This window comes from Periplaneta americana, chromosome 6 (genome assembly GCF_040183065.1).
Source record: "Periplaneta americana isolate PAMFEO1 chromosome 6, P.americana_PAMFEO1_priV1, whole genome shotgun sequence".
Classification (NCBI taxonomy): domain Eukaryota; kingdom Metazoa; phylum Arthropoda; class Insecta; order Blattodea; family Blattidae; genus Periplaneta; species Periplaneta americana.
In genome coordinates, this window is record NC_091122.1 from 58,228,260 (window position 1) to 58,249,782 (window position 21,523).

A 21,523-nucleotide genomic window follows, 5' to 3' on the forward strand; every position below is an offset into this window, starting at 1 on the left:
ACATCTCAGTTACTTCTGATTAAAAGGATAAACAGGTCTTAACAATTCAAGTATTAGATCCTGAAACAGACTATATTTAATTATTGTACATCTGTGCAAACCTACATACAGGCTCTGCAATACAATGAACAAAGCTGCAAGTAAACTGAACAAAGTAAACAGATGACTAATGTACTCTGTTAATGTTCAGAGGTAGATCTATTCTCCAACAAAAGGCATATACATTAAGAATTTACGAGTTTTTCAATCACTGTCATTGACTTGTCTCAGTAAGGATGGAGACTAAACAATTAAGAGATTTTTTTTGCTAGCTCAGTTGGTAGAGCAGCTGACTACGGACTGGAAGGTCCGGGGTTCGATCCCAGGTGGTGACAGGATTTTTTCTCGTTGCCAAACTTTCAGAACGGCCCCGAGGTTCACTCAGCCTCCTATAAAATTGAGTACCGGGTCTTTCCCGGGGGTAAAAGGCGGTCAGAGCGTGGTGCCGACCACACCATCTCATTCTAGTGCCGAGGTCATGGAAAGCATGGGGCTCTACCCCCATGCCCCCCAAGTGCCTTCATGGCATGTTACGGGGATACCTTTACCTTTTACCTTTTACATATAGGCATTAAACAGTTAAAGTTCTTTAATCTGCTCGCTGATCACCAGTATATACCTATTACTGAAAGAAGTGTCAACTGAAACACTAAACAAATCAGTGTGCAATCTGTACATGAACTTTTTTTTTTTTGTTATCCACAATTCGCATAATCATTATTACACAATAAAAAAAGATTAACAATTGAAGACCTCCCCAGAAAAAGAATGTGACATCAGATTCTTGAAATATATGATGTAGATGTAAAATAGTTAGGCCTATTTATAGTACTTGTGAGGTAAGTGTATCTTTATTGCGCATGTGGAAAAATTTAAGCATGAGGCATCAGCCAAGTGCTTAAATTACACAAGCGCAATGAAGATCAAGCTCACAAGTACCATATGTAATTTTATCCATGACCATAACAAAAAATTTTGTTTTATAAAAGAAAATATGTTGAACATAAGTCCTCATATTCAGATATCATGGCATGGATTTTAGAGTCGATACGTGTACTAGGTAGGTCATGATGTAGGAGGCTATGAATAGTGAAGAATGGTATCTAAGGCGTTGGATAAATAACAAATTATAATTATATAATTTTAATATACACGTATATTTTTTTCATTTTAAACGTGTATTTTCATTTTTTTTAAGTTTCGGTGATTATTTAGAAGCATTCACGGGACTAATGTAATTAAAATAATTTCACGTTTTACTTCTATAAACTTAAGAGGGTTACATCAGCTTCTTATCTATGCGGATGACGTGAATATGTTAGGAGAAAATCCACAAATGATTAGGGGAAACACGGAAATTCTGCTTGAAGCAAGTAAAGCGATAGGTTTGGAAGTAAATCCCGAAAAGACAAAGTATATGATTATGTCTCATGGCCAGAATATTGTACGAAATGGGAATATAAAAATTGGAGATTTATCCTTCGAAGAGGTGAAAAAATTCAAATATCTTGGAGTAACAGTAACAAATATAAATGACACTTGGGAAGAAATCAATCATGGAATTACAATGAAGTGAAGAGAAGCGACTAGGAAGCATTTGAAATGTGGGTATGGATAAGAATGGAGTGTGTCAAATGGACAGACGGAATAAGAAACGAAGCTGTGTTGGAAAGAATGATGCTGAAACTTATTAGGAAGAGGAAAAGGAATTGACTGGGTCACTGGCTGAGAAGAAACTGCCTACTAAACGATGCACTGAAAGCAATGGTGAATGGGAGAAGAGTTCGGGGCAGAGGAAGATATCAGATGATAGAAGACATTAAGATATATGAATCATATGCGGAGACAAAGAGGAAGACAGAAAATAGAAAAGATTGCAGAAAGCTGGGTTTGCAGTGAAAGACTTGCCCTTGGGCAGAACACTAAATGAATGAATTGTATAATTCATATTTTTTTAAAGATTATAATCCTAACAGTCTCTGAGAAAAAGAAAATTATAAGTATGCATTTTTAACATTAGTGAGACAGGACCTTTCCGGACCCCTTAATGTGTTCTGTTTTGCTTGTAAAGAAATTAAATTTATGAACACATCTTATACAATGAGGGAACATTGCGAAAATTAAAATTTCTTGTCTATGCCCTATAGGCTCACACAACGATGTCTCTGTTGGTCAAGTTCAATGCAATAATGGAAGCATGTTCTTGTTTATTTCACCTATATGTATTAGAAACTCCAAAACCACAGCAACAACTTACATAAGCACGTAAATAGATAATTCCGATATTTGTTCTTAATTAAAATAGATTTCCTAGTTCTGGGACACCCTGTATATCAGGAAAAGATTACAATGGAATGTTATATTTTTATCACAAGTCTGCAAAGAGTAGTCAACACATACACAAGTATTGCATATAATTATTTGCAGATAAAATGGTTCTAGAATGACCTCACACATCAAATATTGTGAGTAGTTGCTTCAAGACTCATAAAGCTGAACAGTCAGCTATTATTCATTATGACATGCAAGCAACATAAACAGCTGCCTTCCAGGTTACATCATAAAACAGATATTCTTTTTAAATTATGAGTTTGTTTCCCGTCTTTAGTAATACATTAAAATGACTTCTACTTATTATCATCATTGTCGTCGTCGTCGTCATCATCATCATCATCATCATACGAAACGTAAAAAGTATTCAGAATTAATTTATAACTTATCAATGTGATGCTTTATTTGTTTAAAATGCAGTATGTTGATATTCAAACAAAGCTTTGAGAAATGTTAACTAAAATTTTATGAATTCAAATTTAACAAACACTGTTAGTTTATTCTCTGTAATACGAAAAGTTCATGAAGGAAACAATCTGATTTAAATTGGAGTGAATTGCACTGCATTGTTTAAAATAAAGACGTAGTAATATTTTATTAAATTAGCCTATATTTCATGTACATTTCCAGGTAAACTAGCTCCCAGATAGTGAACATGGACAAGGTCTGTCCAATAGTTTATCGTTTCTGAATGAACTGGCCCTCCTCATAATTAGAGAGTCAGTCAAAATTTTACGAAACCACCTATATGGACTCTGATTCAGTGTACTGAAAAAACTAACGCAACATTATCTTTTTTCTTTCTCTTATTAGCTTTCATTGCTTCTTTACTTATAACTTTTTTTATTCTGTAAATTGCCATTGTTTGTGTACTTGTTTACTTTTTTCCTTACTCTGTTATCTTTCATCATGTATATTGTTTTGTATGCTTTGTCTAATGGCAGCCTCTAATTTGAGGAAGCACAATAAAAAAAAAGTTGGCAGCCTTTAATTTGAGGAAACACAATAAATAAAAAGTCACTTTACACAGCTAGCATGCCAAAAAAAAAACATTTTCTGAAGCCTTTCACAAAGTCGTTGAAACTTGTGGAAAAGAATGGAACTCTGTTAAAGATTCAGGTATTCAATATTAAGGGGGGTAATGGATAAAATTTCTATTTTCTAGATTTTTTGTACACATAATCATGGTGTGATAGATAATAATGTGGCGAAGTTTTATTTCTGTGAGTCAATTAGTTTCTGAGATATTAACAGAAATATTGGTCCACACCTGTGGAGTAATGGTCAGAGCGTCTGGCTGCAAAACCAGGTGGCCCGGGTTCGAATCCCAGTCAGGGCAAGTTACTTGGTTGAGGCTTTTTCCGGGGTTTTCCCTCAACCCAATACGAGCAAATGCTGGGTAACTTTCGGTGCTGGACCCTGGACTCATTTCACTGGCATTATCACCTTCATATCATTCAGATGCTAAATAATCTAGATGTTGATACAGCGTCGTAAAATAACCCAATAAAAAAAAAGATATTTTGAAAAATTCGCATATTCCAAAATGAAATGTGTCGCTCAATTTTTCAGTAAAATATTTAGAATTTTTTTTTTTTTTTTTTTTTTTTTTTGCAAAACCAGTGGCATATTTAGAAAAACATCACGCATTAGTTTTCTTATATCTCTACTACAAAAGGGGAGAAAAGTTTTTATAACCACTGCATACTTAAAAATAGAAATTTTCCATTTCCACTAGAAATATTTCATTTTTATTTCAAAAAGTATTAATTAAATCATAAAACTCATGCACTGTTTTGTTAATCACAGTGTACAGAACATGTAGTAAAAGTTTCATATTCCTAGCATCAAAATTGTAACAGCCTTTACACTTCGAATCTGACGAAATATGCTGAAAAAAAGTGTGAGAAAACAGCTTGCAAAATTTGCATGAAATTAAAGTTGAAGGGTGCAGTCATTTATATATCGCGTAATTTTTATGCTTTTGAGCGCAGCAGAGCATTTAAACTTGCTCAACATATAAATAAGAGATTACTGATTCATTTTTTACAAGAAAACGAAAACGAAATTTTTTAATGAAAATCACCAGAATTTCACCCATCATCCCAATTGAAGCTGAACTGCTCAGGAATAACTCAATCTGCCTTTAGATTAATACTGCCATTCTACCATTTCATGCATTTTAAAACATAATGAGAAAATACTTGCATTCAAACTTACCTACACAGTTATCACATAGACTACAGTGCGATGCTCTTGGCGGTCGGAATATCTTACATGTGAAGCAATACTTGAGCTTGACTGGTTGACCACGAACCAAGATCTCCTTTGTCCGTGGCGGTGGGCGATATGTAGGCGAATTGGCACTGTTCGGAACTTCTGACAGGGAGAAACCCAATGTTAGTACTGAGATATATGTAATATAAAATAAAATATTACAGACAGTGCATCTATATTAATTTCGAAATATTCTTTGTTATTATTGTTCACTTTATTACATAATATTCCTCATTTCACTCAAACTTCTCAGTCTTACCCTCTCTCCCCCAAAATTCCACTTGATTATTCTTTTTCGTTCTCCATACATTAGTTATCTACAATCAAGATTTCATATAAATCTGACAGATGATGCTTAAAGAAACAAATCATTCCCAATGAAATAAAGGTTAGTCATAATTGCAATTGAGGTTCTTGAGTTGAGTATTTTCAAGATCAATAAAAAAATTTTATCACTGCTTTGGAGATCGCACATTTGCAAATATACAAAGAAATTAAATTCCTTTATTGGAGAATTACAAACAAAATCTACTAGCTGTTTCAAATCAACATCAAAATTCAACTCTGCTAGTCACTACAATTAATCATCATAATCACTACCATTATGATTCAGATAAAGTAGATATATCAGGACAGGCATCCCTGGTCCATGTGTTTTATTTACAAACATGAACTGCTGGGAAGAGTGCTCCCCACCCCCTACCTATAATATCAGTGAATGGACAGTATAGCCCTAGTTAATGTTTGTAAACAAAACGCACGAACCAAGGATGCCTATCCTGACATAGCTACTCTATCTGAACCGTAATCATCACAACTGGTACATCATAGAGGTAAAGAATTCCACTTTCCAGATGTCCTTACTTCAGAAACAGTTTTGCACAATGTCTGACTAGCTGAGTTCAAAAGGTCTTAAATGACCATATCTAAATACAGAGTGGATGATAAGTCCCACTATGGCTGTTTATTATTCCTGCAAAACGTATCTGTACATGAAAAATGTCAGTAATACTTGTATGACATTGGTGAATATATTTCGAGATGTAATCACGGTGGGAGGCATCTGCGGGAAAACAAAACATATGAAAATTCCATTCATTTTCCGAAAGTGCAAGATGGCAGGGGGAATACGAGAGTTTTCAGTGTGAAGGAGAGACTTGTGGTTTCTGTGTGATTTCACAAGCGGCCACATACTGGAAAAACCATGAGTGTCATCATGCAGTGGTCCACTGCTGTGGAATAACAGTTAGCATGTCTGACTATGAAATGAGCGGGCTCAGGTTCAAATCCTGCTCAGGACAAGTTACCTGGTTGGGGTTTTTTCCGAGGTTTTCCCTCAATTAACTGAAGCAGAATTGCTGAATAGCTTTCAGTGTTGGACCTCAGGCTCATTTCGCCATCATTTATTCAAATGCCATTGTCATCTTTATCACAGACCAGATTAAGTTAACGGTGTAGTACACTGTATTCGTACAAGAGCATAGTCATTTGATGACAATATCATTCACACAACAGGAGTGGTAAGCACAATAGGGCTCAGGCTGCAGTGCAAGTCTTCAGACCCCTCCTCCATATAAAACAAATCATGCAGTCATATGTCATGGGCCTGTCCAAATCCCTGTCTGTTAAGGGATTAGGTACAGCTTAGAGCAGTAAAATGTTTGGAAACATTCAACATTTTTTTCCTCCACTACTGTGTCTTGTACAATAATGAAAATTGGTATGTATACAACACTGCCCTTCTGCTATATGAAAAAAAATATTTTTACGATTTAAAAAAAATATTTATATAAATATTTTTTTCAAAATTCAAAATGTTGGCAGTTCACTGTACAGTGATGAAGCGTTTCCCCCATAACTAAAAAACTTGTTAACTTTTTCATGTTCTCTCTCTTTTATTTTATTGCTGAAACTCATATTTACAGTATCATGCTCTTTTAACTACATTCCATAATAAATAATATTTTTAACCATTTTTTAAATGAATTTATTTTTTTATCAGACAATCTATCAAAGATGGAGAAGTGATCTTGCATCATATTGTAGATATGACATGCATAAATACACACAAAAAATTTCATCACAGAATGTTGGATATTTTGAGTTAAGTGGAAAAGGCATCATCACTGCACAGTGAACTGAATTTTGAAAAAAAAAAAAAATGTAAATATTTTTTTTAAATCTTAAAAATATATATATATTTTTTTCATATAGCAGGACAGCGTTTTTTACATACTAATTTTCATTATTGTACAAAATACAGTACTGGAGGAAAAAAATGTTGAATATTTCTAAAATTTTACTGCTGTAAGCTGTACCTAACTCCTTAATTCTTTGACAGTCATATTTCAAAGTCTTTCTTCATGTGATCACATAACTCAACAGCATGCTTTCTTGTAGATTTATCAGTGATCAATCCACTGGCATGGCTATAGTAACCAAATTTCTCGCCAAGTGGAGGGTCTTTAACGTGCTGAAAGCTTTTCTCTTCCACTTCCCTCAACAAGTTATCTCTGCTCAATGGTGCCTTTCTAAAACTAGCCCTGAAATCCTGCATGATGTTACTCATAGTTTTTGCGGTATGTAGACGCTCATAGACCTACAGAGAAGCCACAAGTCTCCCCTCCACATTGAAAACTCTCGTATTCACTTTGCCATCTTGCACTCCTAGAATGGCTGGGAATTTCCATGTGTTATGGTTTCCCTCAAGTTCGTCAGATGTCTCTCGCCAGGATCAGATCTCAAAATACATCAGCCAGATGTCAAACGAGTATTTCCAATATATTTTTCATGCACTGATTTGTTTTACAGGAAAATAAACAGGTGTAGTTGAACTTTTCGCTCACTTCATACATGGAAACTATCCACAATACATGGTACCTTCCACTGCTAAATTTCTTGACAATAATTCATCATACAAATAATTCGAATGTGATTTATAAATGTCAATAACACATAAAACTCTGATTTTAAATATTTAATTACAATTATGAGAGTTGAGGTTTCCATGGTGATTGGGTTGTACAGTATGTTTTGGGTTACGATATCATGTAAGATTTCATTTCTGTGACGTTTCTAAACTATTTATAACTTTAATTCTCAGAGCTGTACCAACCTAGAACCAAAAAGATAATCTAATCTGCGAGATCCATTATGTGCAGCTAGCCCAAAGAACTGGCCTTGAAGTAGCCAAGCATAATGGACCCAACAGATCAGTCAACCCTTCTAGGTCTCGAGCAATACGAACCTGAAAATAGACTTGTAAGTTAGTTCCAAACGTCAAGTAACTACATCTTACATGGTTATAAAACTCAAAACCTACCTCACAACATTAACAAACATATTAACATAGAAACAGTTTTGTACCCACAAGGAATAAACATATTAGCCACAAAAACTGATACAATCCACACAGAAAAAATATATATTTTTCTCAAAAGGGGACACTACAACCAATGCATCCTGCACACTACTGTGATTAGTGATGGGAGTATTCGAATGAAAAAATACGAATTATTCGATTCTTGTAAGTTCTCGAGATATATTTCGAATCGTGAACAAGTATTCAAATAATTGTCGACCTGGTTAGCGAGTTGGTATAGCGCTGGCCTTCTATGCCCAAGGTTGCGGGTTCGATGGCATGTAAGTGTGCTTAAATGCAACAGGCTCATGTCAGTAGATTTACTGGTATGTAAAAGAACTCCTGTGGGACAAAATTCCGGCACATCCGGCGACGCTGATATAACCTCTGCAGTTGCGAGCGTCGTTAAATAAAACATAACATTTAACATTTCAAATAATTTCAAGGAAAAAATTGTTCCACGGCCAGGTATCGAACTCAGGAACTTTGGCTGAACGAGCCAACACTCCACCGACTGAGCTATCCAGGAACTAAACCAGACCCTGGCTCAATTTTTCCCTTATATCCACATACCTCAAGTGGGTTGACAAAATGCCAGAGCCCAGCACTGAGTGCACATTTAAGGTAAGCATTCACTACATCATATCGCACTCATCGGACAAACAGCACAGATCGGAAAAAGACATTCTTTGCTGTCATTGTTATGTAACTGCATTCACTACATCGTATCGTACACATCAGCTCTCGGCAAATCCGTCCACATTTCTCAGATGAGCAACTTTTCCGATGTGTGTGATCATGGCCTTCTTTAATAAATCAATTTCAATTGCTCAACTGTTACTATTATGCTGTGTCATGTTGAGTGTCGCGCCAAAATGGCAGATGGAAAACTTATTTCACTTGTAGAAAATTGCAAAGATTTATATAATTTGAGGCGTTCTCATTACAGTAACCAAGTTGTTTCTTACATATACGAGTATATTATGTAACCCATATCTCTTTCGTTTCTTCCTCTTCAATCAAGACGCATGAAGCAATTACAAATTCTTATTCGCTAACACTCATGATTAATAGACCTAACCTCAAACTTCTCTGTTTTCAGCAATGTCAATATTGTATGACATCATGTTTTAAACAGCTGATAGGGAATCCAGTGAGGTGATGAGGTAGAGCTGTTATAGTGAACGCACTGCACTTAAAATATCCGTTGTGTGCAATTCGTACGAGGAGTGCGATATAATGTAGTGAACACTTACTTTTACCGTGTGACTAAAATTTGTGGTTTTCTGTTAGGGTCTGGTATAGTTTCTGGATAGCTCGGTCGCTAGAGCATTGGCGTGCTCAGCCAAAGTTCCCGGGTTCGATACCCGACCCTGGAACAATTTTTTCCTTGGAATTATTCAAGTCAGCTTTACAGTGAGTTATGTCTGAAAAAGCCACATTTGTAAAGTATTCGAATACTTTGCTGAGATGGTAGATGCTGCGATAAGTGAAGAAGAATGGGAACAGAAAGAAACAGTATAGAGAAGGAAGTTCTCGAGAACACTGATTGCTTGTCAATCGTATACATTCGGCTAACCTCGCCTTCAAACATGAGGCAGTTGCATGCAATAAAGACTTGCTCTAGATTGTCTCTCTCTGTCTCACCTCTCTCCTATTTCTTCCTCTCATCTAATAACAGAATGCAGGAATAAAGTTTCAGATAGCTACAGCATGTGATAAGAAAAATAAAAAAATATAAACTCCAGTGCTTGCACAACACATTGCTTGTCATTATCGCTCTCATACTGGATGTTGGATAAGAGAACCGAGAAGCGAGAACCTGCCAGTGAGTAATCAAATCATTATTCAAATGATAAAAGTATTCGAGAACTTTTATTCGAATAAATGTTTCGATTCTTAATATTATTCGAGAACAGATTATTTGATTCTTAAAGTTATTCGATTCTGCCCATCACTGTAATGCTGGTCAATGGTAAACAATGGAGCTGTTTTGGCAGTTGTGATGTCTTCAAACCAAGCGAGAATGTTGCGTCAGTTTCAAAGGTCATACCAACAACTCAATAATCTAAGTAAGCTTCCAAAGTGGGCTACAAGGAACAAGCTAGTAATGAAGATGAACTAACATATGTCTTCATCATGCAGATATACAATAGGATTGGCAGCAATGCTTGGATGCTGATACACATTAACGGAATGACTGAAAGATTCTCTTCTAAGGCATAGGCATGTGTACAGTGGGACCTCCTAATGAATCTTAGTCCATTATAAAAATGAAAATATAATAAACATATAATCTATAGGGTATTTCAAAAGTCAGTTCAAACATTTAACCGCTATAAATATATATTTGAGATAGGGAAAAAACAAAGATATCACAGTGTTGGGCAAACACCGGGGTTTACAAAACATTGGGAAAATGTATGCCATTCTCTTGTTCAGCGTACAGCAATGTCTGCGACACCATCCACAGCATTTTGCACATAATGTCTTGGAATATTGGCAATTTCGTGCGAGATATCATCTTTCAGTTGCAGTAAGGTTGTTAGATATGTCAGGAAAACTCGTTCTTTAAGTAACCCCACAACCAAAAGTCGGCTGGATTGAAATCTGGTGATCGCGGAGGCCATATTGTTGGAAAGTGCCTACTGATGACTTTGGTCGCAAAACGAACCTCAATCACACGTGTTAACTCCACTATTAACTTTTTTAATAGGTTATTTTACGACGCTTTATCAACATCTTAGGTTATTTAGCGTCTGAATTAGGTGAAGGTGATAATGCCGGTGAAATGAGTCCGGGGTCCAGCACCGAAAGTTACCCACCATTTGCTCATATTGGGTTGAAGGAAAACCACGAAAAAACCTCAACCAGGTAGCTTGCCTCAACCGGGAATCGAACCTGGGCCACCTGGTTTCCCGGCCAGGCGCACTAACCATTACTCCAAAGGTGTGGACAATAATGGAATAAGACAGACTGTTACATTAAACAGGGAGGGTTACTACAACATGTTACAGAACTTCGTCATTATTAGAAAACAGAATCTTTATGCAAGATGGCACTCCACCTCACATCTTTATCCCTACAAAACAATCAATTACGCAGATGTTTGGCGATCGTATCATCAGTAGGCACTTTCCAACAATGTGGCCTCCGCGATCTAAAAATTTCAATCCCGCAGACTTTTGGTTGTGGGGTTACCTTAAAGAACGAGTTTACCTTAACGAACAACCCTACTGCAACTGAAAGATGCCATCTCGCAAGAAATTGCCAATATTCCAAGGCATTCTCTGCAAAATGCTGTGCATGGTGTCGCAGACAGAATGCTGTATGTTCAACAAGAGAACGGCGGACATCTTCCCAATGTTTTGTAAACCCCGTTGTTTGCCCAACACTGTGATGTTTTTGTTCTTTTCCTATCTCAATTATTATAATTTTTATAGCGGTTTAATGTTTGAACTGACTTTCGAAATACGCTATATATTAAAACAGATTTAATTTCAATTGGATTGGGATTATTGCCACACACATACACACATTGTCATATTTTTTTATAACAAACAGCAACACTGAACAAACAGTTGTTGCTTTACACGACAGGCAGAGAATTAGTTTTGGCATGGTATGGTCACAGTCTAGTATATACAGTCGCGAAGCTCAATACATAGTAAATATGCAAACATTAGGTAGTTGCTCACCACTAGGATCGCTAATATCGCCTCATTACAGGCAATGCAAAATAGTACCGTCACAGTCTATATTTTCTAGCACCCTCAAAACTCAAGCTTCGTGACTGTATATAGTAGACTGTGGTATGGTACACTCTCAACTAATTATAGTTTTCCACTTTGTGTGATATGTTTCTTTTATTTTCTTCAGTGACTTGCACAGGAAAGTTCAGTAACTTTGGTAATTCCTTTTATTCTTTCAATGGCTAATGACCAATGAATTATGGATCAGTTTGTGATTAAGATAATAAGTAAACGAAAATAAACAGAGCGTGAAAATATAACATGTCCAAGTAACATGTCAGAGCAAACAACTAACAGTATGAAAGAACACAAATGTGAATCATCAAAGTCTCTCAAGTCAGACACTACAGTTGTGTCTCTAATAATGCCAAGCATCTATATGCATGCTAAATATGCTGATATGGTATTTGTTTATGGGTTTTGTGATGGAAATGTTGTAGATGCTCATACAGAATACCGTCGGCAGTTTATTAATCACAGAGTATCCAATTCAGGAGTGTTTACTATTAAAACAAACTGTGTGAGATTGGTACAGTTCTCAGCAGTTGTATTTCTTCTGAACGTGCAAATGAACAAACTGTGAAGTAGAAGGCATTCTTCAGTCGTTAGAACAAGCACATGAAGAATTTCTGCATGTATTGGTGCTTCAGAGACAAGAGTATGGTGAACAATACATCAGTATGGCTTGTAACCTTTTATTTATTTTTTTAGGCTAGAAAATAATGAAAAGGTGGAAAATCATTGGCATGGATTAGTACCGACTGCCCCGGTTAAACAGTGGTCAAGAGGAGATCGGAATTCGAACTGGGACAGTAAGTATGTTACAGGTGACTGAGAATATAGTCTCGAAATACATGAAATTAAAAAAAAAACACACACACACGCACATACCTACATAAATATTTCAAAATATTTGTCACCCAGAAGAGTAGGTACTTTGAAATATGAGAATTCATAACATGCTAGTATGGAACTCACGATTAACAGCACTTTATAAACTGTCTTGAGGCACCCACAAATCATCTGCATATGCCTATGCTCTAAATCATTAAATAGGACTTGGCTATCAAAAGTATCAACTTGTCTCATCTTACAGAGATCAGACTTGCCTCTGCCAGTCTTCTTCTTAATGTTCTCTCGCTGATTACAGACCCTCCATTGCCTTTTAGAGATGATTTTATCAAATTTTCAGTCACAGATACTGATCGTCCTGTCAGATAATTTCTCTTCTGTTGTTTGTTACAGGCTTCTACAGGAAGTGTTAAGTTCTCTACATTTTGGGAATATTCTCGTGGACAGTAAAAACTGGAGATGAACAATGATTGAGAAAGCAAGATTACAGTATACTCCATTTTATTTCAAGGAGTGCAGTTCGGTGGCTCCTTTGAACGCCCACTTACAGATTTACGACTTCCTAAACAAACACCTCTGACAATTCCATCCTGTACCCTCGTCTGAACATTGCACAGTTGCCACAATCCTGGTGACCCTCGAAATGAGACAGTGAGACTGACGGGATTCTTGGAATTCGGAAAAGATGCGACAACTCTGCCTCCATGTGGATTTGACGGGAGCCTGTCAATTCTTCTGAACGAGGGTTGTGATTGATTATTGACAGGAGGAGACAAGATTTCCGTCACAGTAATGAAGACATTTATTTATGACAACCAATTAGTAGGGGGGCAGTAGAAGGTCTGTCGGCAAAGTCCTTTCTATGAAACTGCACTCCATGAAATAAAATACAGTATAACAGCAACCGCAAAACAGAAAACCCGCACGACAATGTTGTATATGTCACGTCGTTGATGTAAAGCCTGCTTGTTAGTGTTTCGAGATGCCGAGATTGATCACTCCCGAAGTCCTGAATGTCAAGCAGCCTTGAATCGCCACAGTTGTTTATATCTGACTGAACTTTTATCTACTTTGGCACTGTTATATATGTTTAAACAATCAAGTAGCCTATTTGAAACATCATCTCTACCTTTCAGTGTATAATAATTCATTCCCCAATCTTTATTTAATTACTAGGCCCTTATTTGAAGGCTAATATGTTTGAGATCAAGTGTGCAATCTCAAGTAAAAAGATATTAACGTTATGTTTTATGTTTCTTAGAAATGCAAATTTATTCGAGAATTGTTTTTTTTTCTATTTATATAACCATAGGTAATATCATATAATAGAACGAGAACATTTTGATAACTAAGATACTGTTCTGTTTGTCTTTTTGTCTCATTTAAACATTTATAATGTTATTCATTTCAATTATGTATGTTATTCAAAGTTACTAAATCTTTCCATGCCGACCAAATGCTATTTCGAGAATGATGAGCGAGACTCGAAGGCACGAGAATAACGAGACGAGACTCGAAAGACAAATGCAATGAGAGTGGCAGTTGGTTTTGTTCATCTCTAGTAAAAACATTGAAACCACGCATCCAACCAACATAATGTCTACTTCACCATTCATCCAAACTTCACAACAGAAATTTCCCCTGCAGTTTTGTCTGGACTTGAAAGCAAGTTATGCGACAAAATTCAGTTTCAAACTGACCAAAATTATGATGGATATGGCTAGGGTTAAGAACGAAATCATCAGCAAGCCATAAACATTATTGCTTGAAGGATAACTTTTATTGCACAAAACATTCTAAGATGTCTACTGGGTTTAAGGATATCATAAACTACCCTCTGAGAAGGGAAGTACTTCAAGATGGAAAAGAAAGTAACGCTCTCGATTTAAAAATACAGTATCAGAATAGTGTTAAAAATTAAATGGCATATAATACGTACTGATTATATTAATGATATTACACCTTTGTTTTAATTTAATACCCAAACTAAATCGCTTCTCTGTGTTTTGATTGTCTATCCTAAACAAATATTTAAAATGTATTTGTGATAACTTACATCCAAATACATACTTATAGTAAGGTATTTGTTACATCCTTGTCTATACTCTTTTCCATATTTTGAATTTAAGGAAAAGAGGAATAATTTTTTGTGGGTGAGAGCAAATACGAGTATTTGGTGAGAGTAGAGCACAGGCTAGAGGGGGGTAAGCAATACAGCACTGACACATAGAGGGAGAACAGTTCACTGGAGTTCCTCGTGCAAAATGTTTCGTAATAAATTGGTAACATGAACTTCCAGACATATATCCTGCCATACATGAGTTGCGTGACGTTTTATGTATTTAGTCACCAGTTTTCTATCATTAAACCTTTATCACTATTACAGTTAAAATATACCTACCCAAACCTTCCTTAATACCCATACTTTAAATATATTGGTGACAACTTTTTAAGGCTTTGGATAAATTTTGAATATTGCGCTACTATGTGCATGAACAATATACACTTGCATCTCTCGTCATTAACTATTTTCGCGCCTTTGTATGTTCATTTTCATATTGTTTCGATGTGAGGTTAATTTTTCGAATGGATAGCAATAATTATATACTTATTTGTGCATGTGTGAGTGTATGTGTGCGTGTGTATATTATCAAACCTGATGATGTCATATCCAGGTCTTGTACACTGGTTTCTGACAAATAAATATTATTATTATTATTATTATTATTATTATTATTATTATTATTATTATTATTACTGTCAAGCTGTGCAGAGCTAGTAGATTATGGGATAAGCATTGCAATAGCCCTACATAGCAATGTCACCTTTTTCCAACCCTAGCTGTTAACTACTAACCAATTTTAGTTGAAATATTATACAGTGTGTTTCAGAATAACTATTCCTAATTTTCAGATGTGATAGAGGCACATAATGAAACATTTTTTTTTGTAATAAAATAGTGTCCATAAATGCTTCCATATCGAGATAAAATGATAAGAAATAAATTAGAATTTCAAATACGAACAATGGGGAACCAGTGGACTGCGACCATCATTAATATTTCCGATTGGCAGAGGAGCAGAGCTGTTGTGGAGTTTAAGTGGTGTACTGGGCACAACCACAGTCTAGTGTATACAGTCACGAAAGAGTGAGTTGTTGAGGGTACTATGAATAATAGACTGTGCCAGTACTATTTCGCATTGTCTGTAATGGGGCGACAGTAGCGATCCTAGTGGTTAGCAACTATCTATGGATGCATATTTCCTACATATTGAGCTTCGTGACTATATACTAGACTGTAGCACAACTGCCTGCACAGGATAGGAGTATACCCTCAACCATCCTGCCCTCTGTGTGACAGAATGAGGAAATGGCCAAGAACACTTGATGTAATGTCCAGCACCGCATAAGACCAATGTAACACACAGATACTAGGAAGCTAGAAGTCGACTTTTGGGCTAATGACTGGTGACACAATGTCTGTCATTTGTTTAAATAAATAAAAGAGGATTCCAAAGAATCTCAACGTGAAAAGTTACTGACCACTATCTCCAAGACGTTTATTCAGCCATGAAAACGTTGTATGGCAGGGAATATTACGCTGAGGATGTTGTTCAACATAAATTCACCACACCTCATTGGCACTGCTCTAAACTCTACATATGTACGTCTGCTAATTCAACATATATATATATATATATATATAATGATTAGAAATTCATAAATAGATCTGACAGAATTAATTTTTTTTGTATTTATTTATAGTCACTTTAATTTGTACGTCATAATGTCTGTAGTTTACTATAGGGAATGCTTGTGGCTGTTGTACTGCCTATTATTCCGTGGTAATTGGGGTCCAATACATCATTCGCCTTTATATATATATATATATATATATATATATATATATATATATATATATATATATATATATATATATATATAATTTATATTCACATTAATATAAAACCAAAAGATCAGACAACATATGCTTGACAGTTCCTAAATGTACTACAACTATAGCATATAATCACAGTAGCAACTTCGGTCCAAGGCTTTATAACATGATAATAGATAAATTCCCAAACATATAATTTACTAAGCTCTTTATTTGAAAAAATCTATTAAAAAATTGCTGTTAACAGAGAAAATTTAAAGTTCACTTATTTTGATATGTGTTTTTTCTTCTTCTTTTTTCCTTTTATTACTTTTTACTCTGTTATTCAATAAAATGTCTTAACATTAACTTATGTGGAATGCCCCCTGAGCACGAGTATGTAACTTACTCTTTCTGGGGGTGCTAGAGAATTCTTGTATAAAAAAAATTCAATGTATCTTTGTTCTGGCAATAAAGTATTATTATTATTATTATTATTATTATTATTATTATTATTATTATTATTTAGACCTAATTGAAAGTTAGTCAGTCGAGGAAAACTACAGAAAAACGTCGACCAGATTGATCGACACTTGGGGTCTCCCGAATGTGGGTCCAGGAGAAGTTATTTTGTGAAATACAACGAAAATAAATCAACTACAGTTTTATTGTTTTCATGATAATGAGAATAGCTGAAACACAGCTGAAGGCAGCCATGGACAATATTAAAGTCAATGAAGAGTTTTGACTTCTATCATATTACCTCAATAGATCATTTAGAACACTACTTTATTATGAAAAAATGTTTAATTACATACCTATATTTCGTTTGAAAATGAGGAATACTTATTCTGAAACACTTTGTAAAGTAAGTTGGGGTAAGTGCATCCCCTAAATATGAAAGTTCAACTTAGGTGCATAGTAATACCAGAGCCCTTTGTAATTTTAAAATAAGATTTTATTGGTATTTTAAGTGGTTAATTCTGTGTATTTCCATCTCGTCAATTGCGTAAATGAATCGCTCCATGCAGAAAGAGCTTCAGTCACAAATTTTGAAAAAACGAGATATCGACGGAAATCATATCTTTATGGGTGGCTCCATCGGTCTGTGCAGAAAGATATTCAGTCCAGTGCTTGGGAAGATAGAAACTGAAGCGTCAGGCTCAGAGCTCTATGCAGAAAGGAATATAGTGTAGAGAATGTTTTTTGTGCGAGATCGTGCATATTTGCTTGGTTTCCGCACAAAACCAATCCGCGGAAAATCTAAAATTCCACATTCAGTATTCCCAACCTAACACACATAATTTCCCTCTTCTTACCGCTTAAGTGACATATTGATTTTACTGCTTTAGGCTTTTAACATATTATTTTTATAGTAATAATTATAAATTGGAAACTTACCACTGCAATTTCACCTAAATTGCACTGTTAATTATTGTTTTTAAATATTTGCAAAAATTAAGTAAATTCTACAACTCCACTAAAGTTACTGCATTCGTGATGCAAGTAACATTAAGGAAGCCGTGAAAAAATCATCAAGATTCCAGACTCATCATAGACTGGGGGGAAAAAAAAAGACAGACGTATATCACGGCCTGCTGGAGTATAGTAAACACAGAAAACATTTTAAAGCAACAATGTTGAAGATAGACATTTTTGTTTTGCAAATTTGCCGTCATTGAACAAAAACCAAGATGGAGATTTCATTGCAACTAATTAGAAATTCCTCTTTCAGGTATGTAATAAATGATCTTCGCACAAAATAATGTACGATACACGAGCGGTATGTTTTCTCGGAAATTAAAAAAGCTCAACTACTTTTCGCTTTTTCAACCTTTTCCTCGAACATGAAAACTTCAACATACCACTCTTGTAACGCATATTGCTATTTTAGTTTTCTCGAAACTAGGTCTAATGGACTGAAGCCCTTTCTACATGGGGTGATTCAAATGGTCGAAGCATGTTTTATGAAACAAATAAATAGGCCTACAATTATAATGTTGAAGGCATGCAGTTGCCCCATGATATGGGGTAAGAGCATCTCCAGGCTGTAACTGTCCATGGTAATGGATAGAACATAATCAAGGGGCAAGTGCATATTCTCTGTTCTTTGAACTACATATACACGTTTCAAATTTTATTTTGTAATTTTTTCTGATGTTATGTATTTCTGCAATAAACAGTGTTCAGGGAGAAAGATTAACACTCCCTGAGATGGCAGCATGAATCTCAAATGAACTACAGAGATATGGACTGAAGTTGCACTTACCCCAACTCACCTTACATTTTTATATATTATTTTTTCTCAATTTTAATTTCAAAATTTGGTCTTTCACACGCATCTTTTTGAATATACCCATAATATAATATACTTAGGTCTAATGGTGAAATAATTAATTAGTAGTTTTAGTTTTGTTTTATGGTTGGGTAATAGCACACAAACACGATGGGAAGTATGTGGAAAAATACAGACAGAAAACAGCGCATGAAAAGATCACTAGATCATTCGAAAAGTCTGACTAACTCCAACATCAATGTTTTTCCCCATCCACAGATATGGGACACCCTCTATAAATCACTCTGTAACATCGGACATTTAACAGAAACATTATATGACTCACTTCGTCTACTATGACGTCTGCCTTAATTGCAGATCATTACTGTGCTCTGTTGGCAGTAGACAGCCACATATTGCAGTCCTATGGTCTTCAGTGATGAATCCTATGTTTATCACAGAACATATAACTATCGTAATAACCTACAGAAACAAAGCACGTAACTGTACAATTCAAACAAAAGTTCGTAACTGTACAATTCAGACAGAGTCACTGAGCAATACAGTATCAGAACAAGCAATGTCATGATATCAGGAACCATCACCTTTGAGTCTTTCCTGCTAATAATTATGACTGAAATTTTAGACATAAATATGATACTCCAATTCAGTATACAATTTACTATATTTTATCAAAACAATGACCACCACAAACAACTATCCATATCCAGTTGACATCCTTATAATGAATCTCAGACTTGAGTCCAATTGAACATGTGTGGAGCTGTCTCACATGCCAATTGCAATCTAGTCCTTATTCATCACACAGTCTTAAAAATTTAAAAAAGCAACTGTAAAATATTTTGGTATTACTGCATAATGAACAAAAATTATTTCTGGCATATCATTTTTAACAACCTACACACCCATTTTATTTAGCTCATATACTACTGAACGAATTTAATATAGCTTATATTGAATTATATTACATTAATTCATCTGAGGATATCATCAATAAAATTTTTAATTCTTATTCCACGAATAATTGTAGTTCAAAGTTCAACCATTAAAGCAAAATACCACAAAATATCGATTTACCCCCCCCCCCAAAAGGATCAGTAATTTTTAGTTTTTATGAAATATAACGAAGAATAAAACAATATAAAATGTATGATACATTTTTCTTTCATTAATTTTTATAGTTTTAATTTGTATTGTTATTTCGTATAGTGATAACAATTCTTCGTTCAGGGCAACAAATATTATCTACAAAACACGTATGAAATCGAAAACTTAAAAAAAAAAAAAAATGAATAAAGCTTTAGACTTAACCTTTTCCTTTCAGATCTTAATATGATCAACAGTTAAGAAATGTTTACATGGTCAGATGTCAACAGTAGCATAGACCTACGTAAGTCAGAAGAGTTAAATATCCTTTCACTCTTTCGTAAACAATACCTAACTAATAATGAATAAAAAATCTAAATACAATACTTGTAACTATTGCAAACTAATCTATATCACAAGTTCATTACTTTTTTACTACCAAATTTTACACAATTTAATGAATATTTTCGTAAAAAATATATATATATATATATATGTGTGTGTGTGTATGTATGTATGTATGTATTTAATGCTCAACCAGATTCATTCAACATCATTTGGTTTCTGACAGACCAGTACAAAGTCCCCATAGAGGATTTAAAATTTAAAAGTTTTTTACAAAAATTTAAATGTTCCCAATTCATAATAGAATTTTCTTCATTACAAATGACATACTGAGGTGATGGTAAAATACCCAATTTATATAAATATTCCGCCAGGCAGTTGTGTCCTGTGGCAATCCTTATGGCAGCTACAGTCTCTTGATGGGGTAATCAGGAAGTATCTCTGACTTGTCAACAAGACCAGCCCATTTCTTGTCATCAGTCTTTATTTGAAGACCTGAGAGAAACTCATTCTTAAATGAGTGATTAACTAATCGTTTCAAGTTTCGTAAAATATTATTTAGGCCTACTTGTGGGAGAGATGTGGGAGAAACAAGGCTCCAACTCAACCTTTGTAAACGCAGAGTTAAATAGAGTCCATCATTACGAACAAATTTTGAACTGATATCATGAAATTAAACAGACTCATAGTATATTAAATTGGTAAGGTATGTTTATTTATGTCACAAATTAAACCTATAATAGTATATTTTACAATAAGTAGGCCTACACAAATACAATATATAGTCCACTGACACAGATTTGTCTTTCTTAGAATCTGTCCCTATCTCTTCTTCATTTCTCTTATTCTGTCCTTTCAACCCTTCCACTAGTCTCACTAAACATAAGCAGAACAAAATTGTGAATTGTTAATGAAGTGATGAAAGCACATAATCTTACAGTACCACAGACAGCAAATGCAACTGTTGTTCACTACATCGCTGACAAGTACAACTGTCACCCATTAGCGATAGAGGCAAGGGAATTACTTGAAAAGTATGCACAGCACATATGCCTCACTTGGGTCATGGACACAATGGTGTAAGAGGAAATGAAAGAGCTGAGGAGCTAGCGAAAGCTGCAGCATCCAGCAACGAAACTCCGACATACAGTTTACAACCGATATCATATATCAAGAAAGAAATACGACAACAGACTCATCAAAACTGGAATACTAGATGGACGATATGCACAACCGGATCACTAACAAGAGACACCTACTTCCCAACAATCCACGACCAACTCAAAAGCCATCACTTCAAACCTACT

At 35.1% G+C, this 21,523-nt stretch overlaps 1 protein-coding gene across 3 annotated transcripts in view; it reads right to left on the reverse strand.

Moving 5' to 3' along the window:
* app (Palmitoyltransferase app) overlaps positions 1 to 21,523 on the reverse strand; it is a 105,809-nt gene that overhangs the window by 77,557 nt on the left and 6,729 nt on the right. For 2 of the 3 annotated variants that reach the window (XM_069828131.1, XM_069828129.1), the window contains exon 3: positions 4,591 to 4,749. In XM_069828131.1, coding sequence (XP_069684232.1) covers positions 4,591 to 4,749 — 159 coding nt within the window. The remainder of the gene's footprint in view (positions 1 to 4,590; positions 4,750 to 21,523) is intronic. The other variant, XM_069828130.1, reaches the window with a different exon arrangement.